The 23193-nt window shown below is 49.1% G+C and overlaps 2 protein-coding genes, 1 long non-coding RNA gene and 1 other non-coding gene across 5 annotated transcripts; 1 reads left to right on the top strand and 3 right to left on the bottom strand.

The window, feature by feature from the left end:
• Positions 1-2378: 2378 nt before the first annotated feature.
• Positions 2379-2570, bottom strand: LOC116656925. Its single transcript, XR_004311930.1, has one exon. It is a non-coding gene; the product is annotated as a U2 spliceosomal RNA (small nuclear RNA).
• A 2264-nt stretch (positions 2571-4834) lies between these two features.
• On the bottom strand, positions 4835-6816 carry LOC116656775. The gene is made up of 2 exons (XR_004311714.1): positions 6552-6816; positions 4835-6119 (listed from the first exon to the last, which is right to left on the bottom strand). It is a non-coding gene; the product is annotated as an uncharacterized LOC116656775 (long non-coding RNA).
• A 5539-nt stretch (positions 6817-12355) lies between these two features.
• Positions 12356-16176, top strand: CCDC200 (coiled-coil domain containing 200). Its single transcript, XM_032498215.1, has 4 exons — positions 12356-12454; positions 13519-13915; positions 14369-14427; positions 15292-16176. Exons 1-4 carry the CDS (start codon positions 12356-12358, stop codon positions 15316-15318), a joined length of 582 nt encoding a protein of 193 aa, XP_032354106.1. The 3' UTR covers positions 15319-16176.
• A 451-nt stretch (positions 16177-16627) lies between these two features.
• Positions 16628-23107, bottom strand: TMEM106A (transmembrane protein 106A). 2 transcript variants are annotated; one of them, XM_032457273.1, is made up of 9 exons: positions 23011-23107; positions 22593-22719; positions 21585-22018; positions 21014-21077; positions 19684-19837; positions 19038-19178; positions 18888-18931; positions 18330-18383; positions 16628-17975 (listed from the first exon to the last, which is right to left on the bottom strand). In XM_032457273.1, exons 3-9 carry the CDS (start codon positions 21793-21795, stop codon positions 17855-17857), a joined length of 789 nt encoding a protein of 262 aa, XP_032313164.1. In that variant the 5' UTR covers positions 21796-22018; positions 22593-22719; positions 23011-23107; the 3' UTR covers positions 16628-17854. The 2 variants fall into 2 exon arrangements, with proteins under 2 accessions (XP_032313164.1, XP_006175210.1); XM_006175148.3 differs by having other exon boundaries at positions 21585-21812.
• Positions 23108-23193: the final 86 nt, after the last annotated feature.

Below are 23193 nucleotides of genomic sequence, written 5' to 3'. Positions count from 1 at the left end.
TCTATGGGAAAGAGGGAAGCATACGAAGGGGCGGTAGGATTCACAGTCACAGTACAGACTTTCCTGGAATCCGTTTTTTCCTGTACTTTATTCATCATTTTGTGAAACATTTCAGTCATAGTAAAAACTAATTTATCAAATTCTTCATCCCCCTTTTTCGCTCCTTTTTCTCCGTTTCCTTCCTCCTCTTCCTCCTCACTACTAGAATCAGAACTATCATCTGGAGGTTTAGGAGGAGGTTCCGGGGGGGGGGAAATCTTTCTCTTGGCTTTTCCCTTCTGAGGATAATGGCACATCCTCATAAGGAGCTTCAACAGAAGGAGAGTTAGCTTCACTATCTGTCTCAAACAGTTTTAAAGCCTGCGTTATAGCACTACAAAGCGCCCATAATCGCAAAGACATTACATTTCCTTTCTGATGCTGTTTTCTTAATTCTTTTTGGACCTGTTTCCATTCCCTTAAATTTAATTGAACTTTAGTCTGATGCCGAAACCAGTAACAATGCCGCTTAATATGCTCAAACAGTTCACTTAACTGCTTCGAAGAAGCTTTAACTCCTACTGATTGTAACAGACCTTGTATCAGGTCCAAATATTGAGTTTTCAAGGAATTAGAATTCCCCATTTTAATCCCGAAAGTCCCCATTTCTTTTTCCGGGGTGCTTACCCTTCCGGTTTCGTCGTGCCTCACGTTGGGCGCCAGATGTTGCCGACGAAATGAATCACAAAAATGTGGCTGACAAAATGTGGCCGACGAAATGAATTACAAAAATGTGGCTGACGAAATGTGATCGACGAAATGAATCCCTGAGCGGTTGTGGTGCCAAAGTCTCCCGAGGCTCAGGTTTCTTTATTCTTATATCCCTCACACAAAGGAGCAACCTGAACCCATACCAAGCATCGCGAGACAGCATTTTTGAATTGACGCAAGCGCACTACATCTAAGACATTCCTCCTAGTCATTTCCTTATCCTAAGTATCTTTATTGTTTCCAGACCCTCCTGTTCACTTCCTTATCCTAAGTATCTTTATTGCTTTCAGACCCTCCTGTTCGCTTCCTTATCTTAAGTATCTTTATTGCTCTCAGACCCTCCTGTTCCCAGGCCTGTTCCTTTTGAGGAACAGATAAACATCCTTGTTTGCAAGCAATGTTCCTCCTGGGAAGAGGAAGGGTCACTTGGCAGGAATTTCTGTTTGCAGATAAGTCCGGCCACTTCTGTGAGATGTCCCGCGTGCAGGCACATCCACAGTTTCCCTACTAAATCTCCTTCACTCTTTGTCACTGAAACCTCGGCTCTAATGTCGCAATGGAGAGCCTTCATGAGCCATACCCCTCCCCCATGTAGAGTAGTTCCCTCCCGCGGTCCCTGTCTAGCACATCTCCCTCTTCTATTTTCCTTCATGACATGTATCACCATCTACAATTAACTCCTGTAGTTATTGCCTGTCTCTCCCCTCTCCCCTCTCTAGTGTGTACTCCATGAGGGAGTTCCTCATCCATTTCACCGAGTGCTGTGTGCTCAGAAGCTACAGCGGTGCCTTCAACGTAGCAGGCACTCCATGAACATGTGAATGCTCGATGTAGGAATGGTAGAATGGTCTCTGCAGTCAGTCCTCCGTGCTCTAGGTCCTGGGCTGAGTTCTTGTGGGGAGAAAAGGCTACAGATGTGAGGCTGTCAAGACCTACTGGGGTAGGTCCGCAGTATTGGTGCTGCTATGACAAGCTGGGCCCTTCGTTCACTCCGCCCCTCCTCACTCCCATTTGTTCATTAACACCTTCCCTGGCTAACACAGAAGATGAAGGGTGGGGTGAGAGTGCCACTTTCACCTCCTTTATCAAATAATCAAGTGACAACTTCCTTCTTGAGTGTCAGGCCCAGGTATAAGAGAAATGGTAAAGAATTTCCAAGACTGTAGACGAATCACAAGACAACCTGTGTTCTCAGTTTCCACGTGTCCCTCTGTTCCTCTTTTCCCTTTCGTAGCATTGGTTCAAAGCTAAGTTTGGCTAATTTCTAGTTAGGCGAGCTAGGACAAGTTACTTAATTTTCTTGTGGTTTAGTTTAGTTTTTGTTGTTGTTGTTGTTTTTAATAAACACACTTACTACTTGGGTTGAATTGTGCGTTTAGAAAAGTTAAAGTAAACTTTCTAGAGCAGAGAACCTTTCTTGTTGAACTCCATCAAACCTACAACAAAGCAAAGGTATTAAAAAACAAAGCAGTTCCCTTTCACACCATATAAAAACCTAAGTTAAAAAAACCAAAAGAAACTAACAGGATCTGCACTGCTAAAAAAACAAAACAAAACAAAACACGCCATATTGAAAGATTAAAGGAAAATGCAAACCGGAACACACTCAGTCTGCTGTTCACACTTCATAGGAGGGCACCGTTCTTGGAAACACTGCAATGCCATGGTCGATACTTAGAGTAGACGGAGCAAGCTCCTAGTCCAGCTCCTTGCTCTAAAGATCCATTTAATAATTCGTTCTCAGGTAGAGAACGTATCAGATGTTAAACTGGTAAGAACAGATACTATACTTGATTTTAGCCAAAAGGCTGAGAAGCGATATCTAATGAACTGCCTTCGCCGCCACCGTCCTCTCCGCCATCCACATTGAAGTCACGGTGAGCAATGTCACTCCAGTCGACATTTCTGGCTTTGTATCCTGTGTAATCTCCAGGCCACTGAAGTTGTAGTTGTCCTCCACATTCCTGGTCAACTTTCGCACCTCCTTTTGCTCCCCCCGCCTCCATCTTTCCCGGAGAACGAGCCTCTGTTTGCATGCCCCGCCCCTCTACGCCCAAGGGACGTGGCCACCACGGTGCCACCTTGGTCCCGCTCCGCCCCTGGCCTCGCGACTCCGGCACCACAGATCTGAAGAAGACGGCGGGGAGCTGGAGGCAGCCCCGCCCGTGGCACAAATACCAGCTCCTGGCTGAAGACGGGTGCTGTAGCTGGGCGACTGGAGAGTGATGGTTAGAGGGAGCTGTGGTCCGCTTACTCCCGAAGGAAGCCCCGGGGCCTTGATTGGGCATCCGGGAGATTAGAATTAGCCGGGCGGCGCCAGACAGAGCTCCGACCTTGGGCGGGGAGGGGACTAACAGCCGGGCCAGGAACCACCGTGACTGTGCAGCAGCCTCCGTCCTACTGTCTTCCCGAGGTTCCCTAACTGAGACCCCGGGATCGCTAGGGGAGCGCACATTTCTTTCCTTGGTTTTCCGCAAAGCCTCTAGTGAGCTGTAGTAGGGACTGGGACACTAGCACCGTCGGCCCTTGCCCTAAACTGACTCATCAGTTTTGTCCAGCCTGCAGGGAACGAACCTTGATCACATACATGACAGTCACGTGCCAGGCACTGCACTGCATTCTTTGATAAGTTTGAACCCACTTGGATCCTGGAGACCCTAGAGCAGTTTGACGCTGTTACCATCCTCATTTCACAGACGTGATCGCCAAGCCCAGAGAGGTGGAGACACTTGTCCAGGGTCACACAGCTAGTAGGCTGTCGACTTGCGGGGCTGATCACCCTGCCCCAAGACACAGCCCGGGTCTGGAGCAGAGGCCCCGCTAAAGGATAGAGTCCACAGGAGGGAAACCGTGAGAACAGGAAGTCGACCTTGGAGGGGAGAAGGGCTGCTGGTGGCACACACACGGGTTTGCTGGCGCCAGGCCTGTAGCACGACGGCTCCCGTAAGGGCAGGTGGCATCTGGGGTCAGGTTCCTGCCTCACCCTGCCTTGGCTCTTGACTCCCGGACTCTCTGCCCACCTGGCTTTTCTCTTTTACGTGTTCTCCCGGAACCCTACCCACCCTCCCGACAGATTAGCTCTGAGGCCCTCTGTGGACATGCCCAGCAGGAGTCAGCCCTCCACTAGCAAACACTAGGGAGAAACAGCGTTTCGGCCAGATATTTCTCTGAATCTTCATTTCCTTGTGGTACCCCGGCCCTAAGAAAACCTAACGGGGCCTGTTTTGAGCAACCTCCCTCCCCACTTTCACTGGAGGCGCCCCTCGGTGCCCTAACATGGTTTTGAGTTTCTGAGCAGCTGCCCCAGACCTGACATGTTGTATAAGTGCTTTTTTGTGATCCTACCACCTCCCCCCACATCTGACGCCCCCACCGCGTTACTGGGACAATCCAATTTGGACTGCTTTTTCCCTTACTCTGTCCCATTCATTAGACCAGGGCCCAGCACCTACATTCATTTGTTGAAATGGATGAGTAATGGATAAGTATTAAGGAGATAATATATCAGCCACACTTACCTAACTGGTGGCACGTGGTTATTGTGATGGCTCTTCAGGCTTCCCCAATACAAGACCTCTCTGCTTGGTTCCAAGTGCCTCAGTGGTGGTTTATGGTTTCAGATAATTACATTCTTGCAAAGGAGCGTCTCCCATCGAGGTGACTTACTTTACCTTCTGGCCCCTTGGGAGCTTGGTTTACTTGAGTCAATACTCCTCCCCCACCATGCCCTGTAGCCTGCTCAAATAGATGTGCACAGGCAGTTATGCCCGCAGAGCTACTGCTGGTACCACATACACCTCATCCAGCTGTCATGTGCCTTCACTAAGGTGTTGCACTCTCTGGGTCCCTGGTATTGTCGCCCCAAGGAGTCGGGAGTAACAGGTCAGGACAGACACCCTGAGAGGTCTCATGCAGTTCCTGTTTCTGCAACCTGGAGAACCCAGTATGTTATCAGACTTGTATATTTGCCAAAGTCACAGGTTATAAATTATATTTCACTGCTATTTAAATGTGCATTTCTCTCATTACAGGTAGGTGGTACATATTTTCGTATGTGAAAAAAGACATTATCTTTCCCATGAACTATGTGATTTTTAGCCATATTTTATTGCATGGTTTGTGTTTTTCTGATCACATTCTCAGATCTCTTTATAGAATACTCTGATAAACTGCGTGTGATAGACCTGCAAATAGTCTTTTCCTGTGTCATTCATCTTTTTTTTAAAGCTCTCTTTTTCAAAAAATACGTATTTTTTGTTTGTTTTTTGTTTCAGGGGAGAGGTAATTAGGTTTATTTATTTACTTATTTATTTTAATGGAAGTACTGGGGATTGAACCCAGGACCTTGAGCATACCACTGAGGCTCCCGCCTTGTCTTTTTGTGTGTGTGTGTGCAGGCGTGAATTATATATATTCAAATTGATCAGTACGTTTTAGGTCCATTGTGGCCTCCACTGCTGTCCTGGCGACCCCACTGTTCACATGCCCATCGTGCCAGTCCTGGAGTGGCCGACTACAAACGCTGGTGGAGTCATTCCACCTGTCAGTGGTCCAGTCTCTCCTCCTGCTCAGACTCAATCCTCACGTACCATGTCCTTCTTAGGATGGCTGCTGTTGTGGGCCTAACAGAGGTCACAATCTTGGAGACCTGCTAGAGGTCTCTGATTGTCCTGCAGTTACCATCCGGTTCTACAAAATGCCCAGTAGTTTACCAGGAGCTGCTTTTCAGAAAGTGGAGAATTCTCTACCGCAGGTGGCTGACCTGGCTTTAGAACCCGCAAGGCCCACGAGGTGATCCTCCCCTCTGGCTTGCCACCAACTCCAGCTCTTTTCCTTTGCTAACCTGCTACCTGTCCCCAACACAGTAGGGTCCACAGATTTTGGTGGCCCAAGTAGCAGGGCTGCTCCACCACACTTGGTGGCTTTGGAGCCGTCTGCTCCGGGCCCCACTCCAAGCTGAACATCTTTTGTGTCACCTGGCCTATGAGCTCAGGCAGGATTTCTTTGTGTGGAAAGTGTTGCTTCCAGAACCTTGAGAGGCCCAGCTTCCTTCTCCGTGGTTGTTGTAGAAAGAGGAAACAATTTGACTGTGCTTTGAAGATGTCCCAGCCAGTCCCAGACAACAGGAGCCTCTAAGCTTAGTGCTGCCCCGTTTCACTGTAGCGTCACTTCTCTCTCTGTATGGAAAGCGAGAAGGTCGTGTGTCTTGTGAAGAGCCCATTAGGCTCCAGTGATGCCACCGATTGAGGAAAGAAGGGCAGAAAATGGGTCAATGTGAGAGTGTTCAATGCGCGGGTGTCAAGAACCCTTTGTCCAATAGAGAACACAATCCACAGTTCGGGTTCATACTTTATCTCTTGCTGTGGTGACTGAAAACAAAAAAACCTTTTTAGTCTCCAATAGCTGGTAATAACACACACCCCCCCTCCACTAAAACGATGCCAACTCACGAATTAAGAAAACACTACTCGAATAAAGCTCCAAACAGCAGCCCTTGGAAGCTTTAGAAAAACTGTAATTTTTATTCCTGTAATGAACGCAAACAGCCGAATTGGATACCACTCGTTTTACAACTTTTCCAGTATTCCACCACAAACTTAAAACAGAATCGTTTTCAACAGCCAAATACACATCGCAAAATCGCAGATCACTAACCACCGACTAAGAGCTTTATTTGTTTCTTCAACCACTTGGTTTTCCCAAAACAAAGAACTACTTCCGGAAAAACTACATCAAGTCAACCTGTTAGCTATATAGAACAAGTACCTACTCTAATTACCCACTCCAAAAACCTGACTTACCTTATCAGATACAACATACTTCTCCAATACTGCAAGATAAAAGCACACGTAGAAACTTAGTAAAACAGTGTCGCCTCACTTGCCTTCGCCGCTCCTGCCGTTCCTGCATTCATATTCAACTCATGGTGACTCATCTCACTGCTCACCCGAGGCCTCATTTCCTTTGCCTCTTTACAGTACTGTGGGTGCCACTAAACTAGACTCTTGTGCAGATTTTTATCACCAAATTATAAAAGAGAAATTGTATATCTCTTGTTGCTTTATCGTTCTCCGGCCGAAGCCCCATTTATAATTTGCATGCCCCGCCCTTCCCGCGCGGGTAGGCGTGGTCGTAGGGGGTGGCTCCGCCCGCTTCTCGGCACCAGCTCTGCGCGCATGAGTGGAAGCTGGGCCCGGGCAGGGCTTGTCTTTGTCCGCTCTCATCTAAGGACAAAACCTAGGAGAATTGGGGTTGAGCGAACGGAGGAAGGGGGTCGGTGGAAGAGTTCAATCCCCAGTACCTCCATTAAAATAAATAAGTAAATAAACCTAATTACCTCCCCCCATAACAAAACCAAAACCAAAAACCACCTTTTTTTTTTTTTTAAAGAACACAAGGGAAAATATCTCAGGCAAGTCACTTCTCTGTAATTTAGCCTCTTCACCTAGAAAATGAGAATATTAACAGCTGGCATATAGTCCTGTGCTTAATCCTCCCTCATTCACCCAGGCCCCCTGTTCTCCCTCACCTGGTTTTATTTTACACCATAGTACATATTACCTGATATTTTATACATTTATTTGTTTATTGCCTTTTAGCCTAATAGCATGTAAGCTCTGGAGCAGGGACCTTTGTTCCACGTTTATATCTTCAGTGTTTAGAACAGGGCCTGGCACATACTGGTCACTTAGTATATTTTGGTTGAATAAACGAAGGTATAAATATTAAATAATGGAATTTTTACATATAGAAAGCGATTAGCAAACCTCCTGGCTTGTAGTAATTATTATGACCCTCACCGTGTTTCACTACCTTTCAGCTTGCTTCTATGTTTATCAGGCCATCTTGTGCTCACTAATTTAGCTTCCCAGCTATTTTGATCTTCACAGTGAGGTGCCTTGGATTGCAGACATGCATGTTCTGTCATTGCAAATGACAATCTCCTGTTGTACATTAAAAATATAGCATTCTATTTAATGCACCAACTTCTTGTGAGTTTAGCTAATGTGAGTCATTGCCCCTCCGCTGGCTCACATCCATGTTCAGAGACCAATGTGCTTGCAAAAGTTCAGGCAATACCAGGATGTAGTAGTCTGATGCACCTTTGTCTAAGTGTCCTGCAATCTCATTATGGACCCACTTACCATTACTGCAGGGAGCTGGGAATGACAAGCCAGGAACAGACACTTGAAGAGCACAGGTAGCTTTCGCAACCAGTGCCTGTTTCCCACAGCCTTGCCCAACAACCATGTTATCAAACTCTTCCATAACATCCAATGGTATCGCTTACGATGAGCAAGGTTGTGCATCTTTTTGTTTGCTTAAGAGCCACTATTATTTTCTTTTCTGTGAACTGAGTGTTCATTGTCATTTGAATTGTTGATCTCTGTATTTTCATCTCCAACCCACTTCATATTTGTCCTAGTATTTGAGTTCAGGTATAGATCTGACTTTATTTTTCCCAAATGGCTACCCAGTCGTCTCAAAATTGTATATAAAATAGTCCATCTTCTCATCAGTTTCAGATGCCACCTTTATCATGTTAAAAAGTCCTCATACACATGTATGTATGTCTATTTCTGGACTTCTCTTTTTTTAAAAAAATCTTCTGATATCATGTTTTTTAAATTCTTGATTCAGCTGATTCTTTGGTATCACACCAACTCTGTGCCTGTCTCTGTGTGGGTCCTGGGATCATGCAGGTGAACATGACCTTGTCCCTGTGGTCAGCAAGGGGCATATGTGGTGCTCTTATATCCCTCCTCTGGCTGCCACTCAAGCTTTCAACTACATCCACTGCTCTTCGTTGTTAGGGAAGCCTGTGCAGAAAAGGTCTGTCCATGCCAAGACTGCCAACTTCAGGTGCTTAAGTGTTCCATCCTTGGGCATCAGAGGGCTGCCGGATCCCCCTGCCAGCTGGGGAGGACGGGCTCTTCAAGTCCAGGCCTCAATTCATTTTTTTCTGGCCCTGCAGCAGCTCTACCTTCACCTCAATTTTCACCCTGCCCTCTTGGACAGCTCCATCAGGTTCCTTTCATCATGTCAGCTTGCAGGACTAGTTGAAGAGCCCTCGAGGAAGATACCATTTTATTTTCTCTGACTTCCTCTCTCTTCTCTGTGACCCCTCCCTCTCCTCCTCAATTCTCCTTTCTTCCTCCTTCTTTTTCCCAGTCACAAAACAAAAGCTTCTGCTTTTTCGAGTAGCAGAACTGGGTCAGTTGATCTGATTTTGCAGGGGGCGGGGGGACTATTTTTCCAGGAACATGATGAGGGGTGTGCCTGGATCAGCAGAGTGACTGCTTCCCCCCAGTCCTCCTGAATGTGCTTAGGATCCTACCCTGAAACATAAGACTTTGTGTGCCAGAGAGCAAGTTTCCTGTCCAGTTAGACTGGATCCATAAAACTAATTAGACTCATCCAAGAACTGGGCTTTTCAAAACTTACCTGACAGTGTTGAGTACACACTGTGTGCCAGCAAATCCCCACATCCCCACCCCCATCTTTCAACAGCCCTAAACAGAAGGTGTCACGCTTCATAATGATGCCTGATTATGTGCATTCTAAGATGCACACCTGTTTCACATCTTGACATCTCAGAAACCAGGATGCCAGGGAAAGCACTGCACTGTTTACATGGCAGCATGTCTTTATTTCTTTCATTCTTTCTTTCTTAGGGGTACACAAATTGTACCCTCACAATTGATGGCATCTGAAAGTCATGAAATACTATAATACTAAAAGCCTCTGTTTATGGACCTTGTGTGTGACATGGATTATTTCTTTTAATCATCACAGTACCTCTAGAGTGGAGGTATGATTACCCTACCCTGCAGGTAAGGAAACTGATCGGAGGACTAGAGTAGCTGGATCACATTAGCACACCTACTAAATAATGCAGCTGGTATTTCACAAGATTTACCTGGCCCACGATTCTAACTCTACTTTTCCTTTCACAACAAAAGATTCTGGGTCTTGAATAATAATACACTTTATTTTAAAATGCCAATGTGTGAGTGGCTACAATCAGGTAACAGCAAGGGAAGTTCCATGAGGACCAATATGAGTTAAAATCCAGACTAGAAGGGATGAAGTGCAATGTGGAGTTGAATCCTAAATGTGGAGGGAGGTCTGAGGTCAGTGGTGGGGTTGGGAGAGGCAGCGTGCAGAGGGGAGACAGGAGAGGCCCTCAGAAAGGGAGATGAGAAGGAGGAGGGTATGATCTTGGCAGATTTACCCTGAAAATCCCTCCTCTGGCAGGAAGACTGGCTCAGAGGGTTGGAAACATTTCCCCAAGTTCAGCCCAGTCCACCTCCCCACCCTGAGCATCTCCCTATCTGATTCCTCTTCTTTCTAGGGTAGGAGGAAAGAGGGAAATCAAGAGAGGAAGAGATACAAACAAGAACCCACTTCCTCCTTTGGCCCATTTAATTATCAAGACAGTCAAGTGCCTTTCTCTTCCTCTTACAATAGTTATTTTCCACCTAAATATCTGTAGAATTAGTTTATAGGAAGATAAATATGCTGTGAAAATAAATGTCCCATAACAAGCCTCAGCTTCATTTTTTGTATCTGGAAATGCTTGTGAATCTATCATTGCAAATGACACCCCTATATGCTAGGAGGAGAAGGGACTAGCTCCTCTTTTAAAAAGGAGATTTAGCAAGGCTCAGTGCCCCACTGGCCCCTCAGCAGAGCTGGGGATCCCTACCAGCTGACCACAACCACATGCCCACTGTGACGGCAGGCACTTTCCAAGCATCCCACATTGACTTCCGGCAACCCTTACAGGAAAGGCTCAGAGATACTGAATGACCTGCCTAAGTCCCCCCAGCTAGTAGGTGACACAGCCAGGATTGAACTTGAGTCTGTTTGACTCCAGAACCCAAGATGACTCCACTATATCCGCTGCCTGAACTGACAGATTCTCTGAGAACTTGTTCTCTGGTTCAAGGGCTGCACCTCCACCACCACAATGTTGAGGTTGAGGATAGGTTTTTTGTTTTTGTTTTTGATGGAGGTACTGGGGATTGAACCCAGGACCTCATGCATGCTAAGCATATGCTCTACCACTGAGCTATGCCTTGAGCACACCGGGGCTGAGTTCGAAGCCTCTTTTTTTTTTTTTCTTTCTTTTCTTTCTTTTTTTTTTTTTTTTTTAACCTATACCTTTTCCCTGCTTCCAGCTGGACTCAGGCTCTGCTGCTTCTAGAAAATTTTTTATCTGTCAGTAAAGACAGGTATATGTAAGAGGTAGGCCAACAGTTTACCCAGTCCCTGCCTCAGAAGCCTTCCTGGGCTTTGTAAAATGATCCCCTCCCCTGGCCACTCCACCTACTAGAGACCAAAGGAGTTGAGAACAAGTCTCCCGAGAATGTGTTGTTTTGACATGGGTTATTTTGAGCCAGAGATGATGGAGGCCCAAAAAGACACAGGAAGAGCTTTTTACCCCTCCAACTGCCTAAAAGAATTTAAACAGGGAATCTGGCTCAGAGAGAGCTACTCTCAGAGACACATTTTATCTGAATGACCTATCTGCATGGCAGAACAAACATTTCATTACCAAACACCTGCTCTTCTTTTTGTCCTGTGAGGTACCCTCCACTTCGAAGCCATAAGGACTTATTCCATTCCTTAGCTCAAGATGGTGTATAATCCTCAACTGCCTTTGGGTCTCGTATTCTTATGGGATCCCTGAACATACATAATTAAATTCATTTTTCTCCTGTTAATCTGTCCATGTCAATTTGATGATTAGACCAGCCAAAAACCAAGAATGCCAGAGGATGAATATTTCCTGCCTGGCAGGATGCAAATCAAGTAGGATAATAAATAATACCAACCTGGAGATGAGCAATTTTATATTTCAGCTCATATGTTTCTCATCCATTAATCCATTTTGTCCAGTCTGAACCCTGTGAGGAAGGTAACAAGTACTACGCTTCTGGTTTTACAGGCAAGGAAACTGAAGCCCGGAGAGGTAGACTGAGTCCAAGGTCAGAGGAAGAGAAAGAAGGTAGATTTGCGCTTGGCCTATTAAATCCCCAGGACTATGACACATTCTAATAAGCCACCTTGCCTTCCCAGGGCTCAGACCCCAGTGAGAGTTGGTTGGATTTTATATTTTCTTGACTCAGCACGGGGGGGGGGGGGGGGGGGGGGTGGAGGACTGAGGGAAAGGTAACTCCAGAGGACTTTGAGAGGAGGGAAGGGAGGGGTCAGCAGAGGACCAGATGAGGATGCTGGAATACTGGGAATAGTGGGAGAAAGAAACCAAAGAGAAAAGCCAGATCACTTTGGAATTGTCCCTGGGGAGGTCCATTGAAACTCAAAGCTAATGTAGAAAGGCATATTCTACCTGCTCAGGGCCCTGGAGAGAGAGGTAATTTACAGATGTTCCCTAGGAGGCTTGGGAAGAGCACCTCCCTCTTTCCCAAGGCAGAGGGGGTCCTGCCCAGTTGCCCTGGTAATGGCCACATTGTGAGGTGGTTCTGGTTACAGGCTCTGGGGTTGAGGTGAGAGGAGACAGGTGGTGGGGGCAGTGACAGCCTCCTGGGCTCTGCCTGCCCCCACCCCCTGTCTGGGAACTGCTGCTACCCCCACCATCATGGGCAGTGCTTACCACTGGGAGGCCCGTCGCAGGCAGATGGCTTTGGACAGGAGGAGGTGGCTGATGGCCCAGCAGCAGCAGCAGCAGCAAGAGCAAGTGCGTGAGAGGGGCCAGGTTCACCGGGGTCCTTGTAGGGGTAGGGAGGGAATGGGGAGGGAAGACAAGACTCCTGGGAAGCTGTTTATTATCTGGTGAATTTTGTTTTGCTGGGGGCTGGAGGAAAACAAGTTCCTTTGATGTTCTCTTGTATGTGTGTATGTGTATTGGGTGGACTCAACTTTGCTGTTGTATTAGACTGAGGCCTGCTATGGGATTGGACGATCAGGCTTGGGAGATTTAGGGTGGCTACCAGCCTGGATGCTATAGCCCTTGAAATGTGACTAGTGGGACTGAGGCACTGAATTTAAAATTTTATATATATTTAATTTATTTAAATATCAATTAAAAAACCCATACCCAGTTTACATACCAGAAACTTTCAAAGTATGTTTGGAACAGCTTGGATATGTGAACCTACTTTTTTTTTTATTGTAAATTATATGAACTCTAAATATAGATTAGATATCTTTAATCAAAATGTAGTGTCTAAATTAAGATGGGCTGTTAAGTATAAAATGGATCTTGAAGACTTAATACAAAAACAAAGAATATAAACTATCTCACTCATTTTCATATTGCTTTTATGTTTTGGATGTATTGGATTGAATAAAATATACTGTTAAAATTAGTTTCACCTATTTCTTCTTACTTTGTTATGTGGCTACTAGAAAACTTTGTTACAGTTAACCAGCATTATATTTCTCTTGGACAGTGTTGTTTCAAAGCGTTTGCAAGAAATTATTCTTTACCCTCTAGCACTGCAAAACTTTCAGTGTGCAGCTCCCAAACTGGGAAGTAGGTGGTCAGAGGCAGCTGTTTCCTGGGCAGGGGCTGTGCCAAGGGGTATTGTCACTATAGAAAGGGTTCCTGGGTGTTGTGGTGGGGGAGGGGAGAGAGCTCTGCTCCAGCCTCAGCCTCCAACTCCAGGGAACAGAGACACCCACCCCCCCACCAGCCACCTCCATCTCTGGATTTGCTTGCCTTGCTTTCTGCAGTGTCTCTGGCAGGTGGGTGACTGCGTGGGGAGGGAGGAGGATGCCACTTGAGGGGCTTCTTGCCAGGAACTGAAGAAACTCCAAGAGGATGAACACCAATCTGAGAAAAAAACCCAGCCATCTCGGCAGTCGCGGCAGGAGTCGCAGCCATCCCCGGTGCAATCACAGTCGCCAACGGCGCAACCGCCGCCGCCTCCGCAGGTACCGGAGCAGCCGCAGCCGCAGGTACCGGAGCAGCCGCAGCCGCCGCCGCCGCCGCCGCCTCCGCCGTCATCGCCGCCTCAGCCAAACCAACGAAATGCTCAAGACCTTCTTACTCAGCTCACCTCCCAGTGCATTCTCCAGGATTCCAAAAGGCCAGATCCCCAGCTTGGCTCGGTGGGGACCCATCAAGCTGGAGGGCAATCCAACCTCTTTAACAAGGACACATTCCAAGGAGAGATGACTGATCCTCAAGGTACTGGTAAGTGAGATGCCCCAGAGTCCGAGGTAGTGAGGAGAGAGCCTCTTGCTCCCATCCCAGCCCTGTGGTCCAGAATCCACATCTGTCACTTCACCCCCTGACTCTCTCTGGCACCTTTACTTGGGGGTCATTCCCTCTGGGTGGTTTTGCACAAGCTAGGGCTGCAGAGAAGTCTGACAGCTTCTGCAGAGGGTGGCTCAGAAGATGTCAGTCTATCCTCCAGGGCGAGGGTGACAGAGCAGGTAGGGGTGGTCAGAGGGTGGGCTACAGGTTGTAGGCTTAGCACAGATATCCTGAGCTTGGAACAGGCAAGCATAGCCTGGCTTCCCAGTTGAGAATTTTCAGGATAGGGCTGGGTCTGTGACTCCAGACACATGGTAAAGAGTCCAGCTCTGCCATGTTCCATTCTCAGAAACTGCCAGATGAGTAATGTGTGCTTTGTTTCATCATCAGGTTTCAGGAAATCATTCCAATCTAGCCCAGATAAATGCACCAAGTACCCACGATTGACGGTGAGACAGATTCAGAGTGTGAAAGGCAGAAAGATTCTGGCTGCATGTCTGAGTGTGATTGTGTGGAAGCATGAGTGGATTCTAGAGGCTTCCTTGGCAGGAGTTGGAGAGGTGAGTGAAGTTATTCAGTCACTTCTGGATGGCCCATTCCTCCATTCCTCACCCCCATAAAAATGTCTAAGTAGAGCCTGCTGCTCAGTGCTAAGTGAAGGGGATGATAATCTATCTGGAAAGATAGAGGAGATACCAATGAAACAAAATCAAGGGGCTGTTTGAAACACTGATTGGGGGAGAGCCAGCTGGAGCAGGAGGAAGGTAAAACCTGATGTTAGAGGTTATGAGCTCAGTCAGAATCACCGCTGCCTGGTAGCATGATTCAATCTCTGAGCCTCAGGTGCCCCATCCAGAGAATAATACCACCTCCTTAACTGAGGTGTCATGAGGACTGAATTAAAAGGGAAGGCATCAAAAGCACTCAGCTAGGACCTGGCTTATTGTAGATCATCAAACCCAGAAAGACTCCTCAGAGTCTTGAGAATTACGTAAAATGGTATGAGCTTTGGAAAGGTTTCTAGCACAGGTGCAAAGGATCCAAGAACTGATCCTAGCCCTTTTAAGACGAGGACTGGGGGACCGGTGAGGGGCAGTCCGTATAGCCCAGTGGTAGAGTGCATGCTTACCATGCATGAAGTCCTAGGTTCAATCCCCAGTACCTCCATTAAAAAGAAAAAAAAAAAAATGAGGACTGAGCTGCTACATTTTAGTTTGATTCCTCTGGATTCAAAGGGCTTAATACAGTGTTCTGAACCCAGCTGGCCCAGGAACTGCTAACTTGTTTTGTCTTCTGTCTCTCCCTTCTCTCAGTCAAGGGATTACACACAGCAGTGGTGATTCAGAGCTAGACCCCAAGACCCCACTGGCCATCAGCAAAAATCAGATGAGCAACCCTACCTCCTCACCACCCAGCAACATCTCCACTCCAAACGCCAACCCCTCCTGACCCACTCTAGCTGAGGAGGCTAGCCAGGAATAAAATGTGATTTCTTCCTGGAAAGAATCAAGAGACTGGTGGGGCTCTGTGAGACTGGGATGAGGGGGAGGCAGCAGGAAGACCATTGAAGGGGATGGGAAGGGTTTGAGAAGAAAGGAGAAGGCAATTCCTTACTACTCTCGGCAAAGCCAACTGCCCCTCAAGTCTACAGCTCCACTACTGGCCCTCATTTAGCAGTGACAGGTCTGCCAGGGACTTCAGACTTATGACTCTCACTGGAGCCATCACCCCTTCCCCCTAGCCGATGGGGAAGGAGGGGTTGCATCATACCAGAGCAGGCCTGGGGCAGCATTAGAAGAAATGGTAGGCAGGGACCTCCCCACAAGATCAGTGTAATGCCTGGTCCACATTGGGCACTCTGCTGTTGAAAAGATGGGAGGCAGGGGTGGAAAGAATTGAGGAAAGGGGGGCTATAGCCTCAGGCACAGCACCTGGCCCTGGGAAGGGGAGGGGGACTAGCCACCTCCCCAGATCCACAGGCCTCTTCCTCCCTGGGTCCCAGCCTTTCCATGTAGCAGACACAACCAAGAGACTCCAAAAGCCCCAGCACCCCCTTCACCACTTCCTGAAACTGACACATCCGGGGTCCCCCAGCCCTGCCCCCCTTCCACCGTGGACTGGTGAGGGGGGATGCCAGGGTCCTTTCATTGTAGCCCACACAGCATCACTTTTGGATCAGGCTGAAGGAGCCCCCAGTACAGTGTTTCCTGAGAGGAGCAGTTGGGGCAGGTGAAGGGAATAGGTGCACAGAATAGGAATGTTAAAGTTGGAAGGGACCTCAGAGACACACAATGAGAGAAAGGGAGAAAGGGATAAAGTCAGTTCCTAGGAGCAAAATCTCAGAGGCCAGAGAAGCAGGGTGTGTTATCGAGGGGCTCAGGGCCTGGGGAAGAGAACTTGATGCCCGCTCAGACATTAAGAAACACCCTGGGAGAGGGGGAGTGTCCACCAGCTCTCTTCCCACTCACAGGAGACTTTTTTTTTTTTTAATACTGTTTAGTTTATTAAATACAATATAAATCCCTTACATTTGGTGAACTGCACACAGCAGAAGCTCCAGCCTGGACTTCGTGGACTTCTGTGCTCTTGCCAGCACCACCTTGACCCCAGTTACCCAGGCATGAGAGCCTGCAGACAGGACAAACTCCCTTCCCCTTGTCCCCCCAGCCAGCTAGTCACTAGGTTCTGTCACCACTTCACCCTCTCCATCCATCCTACTTCAAATTCAGCTTCCCCACCACCTAAGCTCATCTCTCTGCCTGTCTGAGTGATAGAAACCAGAGCCATCTTGAGTAAGCAAATACCATTCTCGTTCAGATCAAGAGCAGGAGCCTGTGGGAACCTGGGGGTTACCTGGGGCTTAGCTGCATCTGAGTGACAGCAAAGAGGAGAGGGTCCAGACCAGTCCCTGTTGATAGGCAGCTCCATACTGTCAATGTCAAAGCAGAGGCCTCTGGGAGGAGAGGGTGGGCCCTGGTGCTAAGTGGTGGGTGCAGCAGAGCCCAGCAGTTCAGCTCTGCAGGCTTTCAGCAGGAGTGCAGCTGGACCCACCATTTGACCTGCCTGTGTCCACTCATATGGTTCAGGGTTGTGGTTTCCTTCAATAAATACCTTTTAAAATAACTCTGGCTTTGTCTCGGTTTTTCCTGGGAGTGCCAGGTGTCCCCTGCCCCTTCCCTTCCACTTTGGTTCCTGCTGTGAAGAGAATAATACAACTTTTATGGAGACGAGCTTTAGCTGGAGAACAGCTCTGACTTCCTAGGAAGCTAGACAGTCTTTAACCAGGAAGGATGCCAAAGGGCCTTGGCCAATCTTGCTGTCAGATGGGTGGGGACAAGTTACCAGAAGAGAAGTCAGGCATCATCATCACTTTGTCACATGACCAAAGCAGGGAGGCATACAGATTATCTATGGTTCCCTCAAGGGCCCCGGGGACAGCCCTGGCTGTCCCACAAGTCACTTTCCCATCACTGGGTGGAGAACCTGAAAAGGACCCATATATTCAAAGCCAGATAAAATGAAAGCTTTCTCCACATTCAGGCAGGAGGAAGGCCAGCCCTGGAGGAGCTGGGCAACCAAGGTGCTCAGCATAGAAAGGGTGGGTGCCAGTCCGTGACTCTAAGGCAGCTCTGGGGAAATGTCAGGTCAGACTTTCCTCCAGACAGATCAAGGGGAAAATCTGGTGCCAGCCTATAGAAGAACCAGGCTTCTGTTCCTGTAGAAATTAGAGGGTGTGCTGAGGGTGTATGGGTGGGGAGGGTATGACAAAGCAGGGCTTTTCCTTTGGCAAAGTCGCCAGAGCCCTACTGGGCACCATAGACTGTCATGGGAGATGTAGACCAGGCGGGTGCCTGGAGCTGGAGGACAGCAGACAGGTCATGGCGGGTGAGGGACCAGCAAGTGTGGCCCCGATGTGTTTCCCCGGCAGTCCACGTATTCATAGCTCTGGAAAACCAGCTGCTCTGAATGGCTCAGGTAGGAGCAGGTCAGGGTGCCCCTGGAGAGGAAGCAGACTTTGATGCTGTGTCTGGGAGGAGGAGGAAAGCCCTGGCCCTGCTGTGCTTTCTGGAGAGTGTTGGATTCCTCAGACGCCCAGCCCTTCCTTCTGCTCCCCACTCTGCTAAGGCCACTGGGACAGCTGCCCTACCTATGTTCTGGGCAGCTCTATGGCTGTCATATCAGTAGCTCGTAAGCAAGGCGGGCCCTAGAGAAGGGGCTGGACCTGCTATTCATAAGAGTCAATAGAGATTCATGGGGTCAGCTTGGATGACTCTCCTCCCACAAGGTGGAGCTGCGGGGAGATGGAGTCAGAGGTGGAAGAGGGGCTACCAGGGCTCCAAGCCCTACTTACTGGATGTGCAAAAGCACGTGGTGGACTTTGATTTTCAGCCAGGTACAGATCTTGCTGAGAGAGACAGAGAGAGAACAGGAGACCACGTTTCACACTGAGCAGCCTGTCAGCTCAGAGGAGACCTATGGTCCCAGCCCTCTCACCCCCTGGGCTCCTATCCATCAGGGGCCCCAGATGCCACTCCCATCCCATCCCTCTCCCTCTGTCTAAGGTAAGCATGTTACCCCTGCTTCTCCAACCCCCACAGCTTGGCCCACACACGTGCTGGCCCTTCCCCCAGCATAAAACAGGACATTCATCTTCCTCAGTGAGTCAGGGTGAGGGGCCCAAGGTCATGTACTATAAGGATTAACTAAATTCTAGGCTGTTTTTCATTCCAATCTAGGTCCAAACAGGCAGAGGCTGGGGACCCTGAACCCTTGAACACTGTAGTCCTTGCCATGAGAGACCAGGCCAGATGCTGGCTGTAGGGTTTGCTAAGCAATCAGGAAATCTGGGGATTCAAACTGGGTTTCCAATCAGGAAAGAGGCTCAGGGAGAAGAGAAAGGGCTACTCACTATGTGTTTTCATCCCATATCCTGTTGGCTACTGCATAAAACATCTGTCAACCAAAGGGGCATAGAATTAGCCCCAACTCCAGCCGCCCCCTTCCCACTACCACACACTTCCACACAGATATGGGTGGGGCTGCCAGGAGAAGGAGTCACCTGTTCACTGGCTAAAGGGCCGATGTGGAGGAGGAGGCTGTCAGAGACCTGCCCCACCACGAGGGACAGGTGCAGAACCTCGATGGTCAGCTGGGTCACAGTGATGGGGTAGTAGTTGTTATTGGAGATGTTCAAGATATTCTGGTGAGGAAAACAAGGGAAGGGAGGGGTGAGGGTAGCCATCCTTGGAAAGATGAAGTCAAAACAGTTTCAAAATACCTCCAGCCTGAGCCCTACCCTCAATATGTCCTCAGCTGCTGAAGCTCCAGTGCCAGGAACCCCTCTGAGGGGCTCTAAATGGCAAAGGGTCACCTTTAATGAAGACATTAAACTGCTCCAAAATCTAGTCTCCCTCTGCAAGCCTCTGTCCTGTCGGTCCTGCCCACCCAGGAGGTCTCAGGCACACCACCCCCACTGCACCGTGATTTACCTCTTTGGCCTCGATTCTGACCCCTCACTGTCCTAACTCTACACAATCTGTTAGAGGGCTCATGGTTGCCCCTGCTTCCCCCCAGGCTACTGACACCCTCTGGGTGCCATAAAAGCCCCAGCTACTCATGCCCAGGGTCATAACACTGGACAAGGGCTACAGAGAAGTGTTGCTAGGAAGGTGGATCAGAGCCCAGGAGCACAGGCACCCACCCACCGTTATGTTGAGATGGATGTCCGACTCGTCAATGACCACTGTGGAGGAATTGAGGCCCCCAGGCTGCACGGCGATAGTCCGGGGAAACAGGAAAAAGACGATGAGGGAGGAGGTCACCAGGCAGACGAACACTGCCAGGAACACGGAGAGCTTCCTATGGGAAAGCAGGACCCGGGATAGAGGAGTGGAGAAGTCTGGACTCCAAGGAAACCTGGGCCAGGAGGGTTCAGACACTCTTCTCTCTCTCTCTATACAAGGCCCTCCTCCAGGTTCCCCCTCACAACTGTACATTTAGCTCCCCAGATGTGGAGGACCAGCATAGGCTCAGATGTGGCCCAGAGTGGTGGAGGAGCACAGGATTGAGAAGCCAGAGCCTGGCTTCCATTCCCAGCTCTCTGTACCCACTGGCCCAGTAACTCTGAACAACCTACTTAACCTCCCTAAGCCTCAGTTTCCTTGTCTATAAAATGGAAATAACTGTACCTACCTCATACAATCTGTTACGGGCTAAGGCACTAATCCCTGGTCCTGGCACGTAGCAAAGGCTTAACTAATGCTAGCTCCTATCACTGGAACAAGTAAGTCTACATGAATTTTGAGAGCTCTGAATTTTAATATGCATATTCAGAACAGGACATCATCTGTCCACCTAATTCAAAACTGAGATATGCATTAAAGAGACAGCACCTTGTTAGCATCTTAAATAAGGGGCATTGCCAGATTTGGATTCTGGTGCAGTAGTGGGGGAGGGCTGGGTGGTGACTCCCAGACGGAAGTTGAGGACCCTAGGAGGAGATTGTGGGGATCCATGTCAAAGGGACCCAGATGACAAACAGGGTCACAGGTCCCCCAGTGAAACTCAGGGCTGCCTCTGAGGTTCTAAAGCATCCCAGAACAGGGAGCAGCTGGTTTTCCATCCCTGTGGGGAAGAGAACAAGCAGGTCTGAACTGCCATAGCAAGGGAAGCTCTTAGGAAAAAAAATCACTTCCCCAAATCAGTTGGAACCAGAGCCACTCCCTCCCTCTTGGAAGGACTTGCGGTCAGGAGGTCCTCTCCTTCTTCGAAAAGGAGCCATGCTTCTTGGAAGCAGTGATGCTCAGGGAAAGGATACTAAGTAGCCTCCAGGTGGTATCTGCTGTGCCCCAGGCTTCCCAATTCAGGAAAGTCCTTGGAAATAGGGAGCTAATACATCTGAGCCCAATGAGGCTCAGGCATTCTAGGGGAGAACCAAAGGAGAAAAATTGGTGGGGGAGGGAGAGTGGGGGAGACAAAGAGGAAAAACTCCCAGGGGCAACAGCCTGCAGAGCTGGGGTAGGAAGAGGGGCTTACGTGTGCCTGGGCTTCAGCCTTTGGTCCCCATAGGGGATGAGGGCCACCAGCTGCTTCTCTAGCTCTGTAGAGAGAAAGAGGGTAAGAGGAAGGGCCACAAAATGTTCATGACAAATGTTTCCTGGCCAGTTTGCCAGAAGCACTCCTCCATCCCACAGAGCAGTGTCAGATACATGCTGCTTCTGCCCTAGACCAGGACTGGGGACACTGGGCTGTTAGCAGCTCAGCTTTGCCATCTGTAGAATGGAGGTGAGATTTTCATGAACAGGTGTGAAGAATCTCTGCAAGTCACTATTAATCAGAGCAGCCTAGCTTCTTTGAAGAGGTCATTCCTAAGGCAGTGTTGCTAAGGGAGCAGAGAGGCTGGAGACTCCCTGGGATTGGGCAGTAGGGGCTCTCTGCAGGGAGCCCAGGGAGGGTTTGCATCTCCTTGACCAGCCTGTAACTGAGGGACTAAAAGCTGGGAGACCTAACTCCATTCAGAGGAGACTGAGGGGCCTGGCCCTGGCCAGCTGGCTGCTAAGAGCGTTTCCTGGATCCCAGGTTACTTCCAGAGCCTGGGGCCACTCACCTTGAGGGATCTCCCCACTGCCCTGGCAGGTGGGACAAGTCACAAAGCTGGCACCAGCAGCCCTTTCACAAGGCACACATGAACAAAAAGACTTGCTGCTGCCGGTGCTGGAGTAGCTAGCAGCCTTGCTGCCAATGGCTGGGTCGGGGGCCAGGATTGACTTGTTCTCATCCTCCCGAGACCCCAGCTGGGAGAATGTCTCACCCATCATTCAGGGGGATTTTTTCACTGATGAGAAAAGAACAAAGTTCAGTTAGCACTGATGCTGGGCGTCACTCTGGTTTTAGGTTCTTGAGATTGGCACAGAGCCCCACCACAATTTCAGCAAGATCAAACCTAAGGAACTGAGGGTATGGAAAATCAAGAAGGTACACATGACTCTCGGATCAGAAGTCTCAATGCATTTCAGCTCCTTTCAGGAGAGCTCAATCTGCCTACAAGAGGGAAAAGCAAAGCAGAAGTTATTTAACTTTAAGGGACTTTCCTAAGTGAAAGGCAGAGCACTTATTTTGTTCTGGGAAAGTTGCTGAGCTGTCATTCATTTCAAGGGAAGGAAGTTAGATAGGGCTGGCAGGCAGCAGCCAGGAGAGTCCCTTCATCCTCTGAGACAAGATAACTCTGAAGAGGTCTCTAGAGCACCGGGGCAGAAGTGCCTGAGGCCTCCCAGCCTGGGTGTGGAAGGAAAGCTTCCATTCCTGAGCCTGGGGAAGTGCTGGCTTAATAGGAAGGCAGGGATTCTTTGAAATAAGAGAAAGGAGGCCAGACTGGTCACAGGTGTAGCTAAAAACCCCAAAATGGTCCTAGAAGGGAGCTTAAACCTCCTCTTCATTACTTTCTGAGGTGGTGTGGGAAAGAATGCCTGGGGGAGGGTGGTAGCCATGTCAGGGTCAGTACTTCAGTAGGAAAGGTCAAAACTAAATCCAGATTCTTCCCAAAAGACTGGTGGCATATGAGTGGGCAAGATGAGCCACACTCAGACCTTCTGGGCTAACAGAAAGGGAGCCTCACCTGGTTCAGGTCTGAGATCCTAGGGTCCTCTCAGCTGTGGGCAAGATTTCTGGAGTGCGTCTTTGGGGAGGAGGGACCTAGGGCAGGGTGGCTCCAGGGGCCACTGGCCCCCACCTCCAGCAGAGTCCTGCGGGAGCGAAATGTGCTGTTAGGGAAGTGGGGAGCAGCGACTTAGGCCTCCCCAGGGACCCAGCTGCTTCACGCCTACCCTGGGGCTCTGCCATGGGCCGGAGGGGTGGGGCGGGCGGAGAGGTTTCTTTCAGGATTTCAAGTCCCACCAGAGACCACCAGAAGCCGTTAATGGAGCTTGGTAGCCGCGTGTGCCCGTTGTGTTGGGCTATGAGGAGGCACAGAAGGGGCCTAGGCCCTTACCTCCCAAAGGGAAAGAAGGAAAAAGGGGAGTCCCAGAGCGCCTTACCCCCGGGTGACCGGAGCGACAGAAACGGCTGCAAGCTGAATCGAAAGTGCGGGAGGCAGGAGCTCGCCCCGAGCTTTGACTCGATGCCTTGGGAAGCTCCGCCCCGGCCCCTCTGGGCCCGCCCCCTCCCTCCCAAGGCCCGCCCCACTCAACACAGCGGTCAGAGAATTTCTCGGCTCTTAG

The sequence above is a fragment of the Camelus ferus genome, chromosome 16, assembly GCF_009834535.1.
Source record: "Camelus ferus isolate YT-003-E chromosome 16, BCGSAC_Cfer_1.0, whole genome shotgun sequence".
Classification (NCBI taxonomy): domain Eukaryota; kingdom Metazoa; phylum Chordata; class Mammalia; order Artiodactyla; family Camelidae; genus Camelus; species Camelus ferus.
The sequence above is the reverse complement of the archived record's forward strand: the minus strand, read 5'-3'. Positions and strand labels throughout refer to the sequence as shown.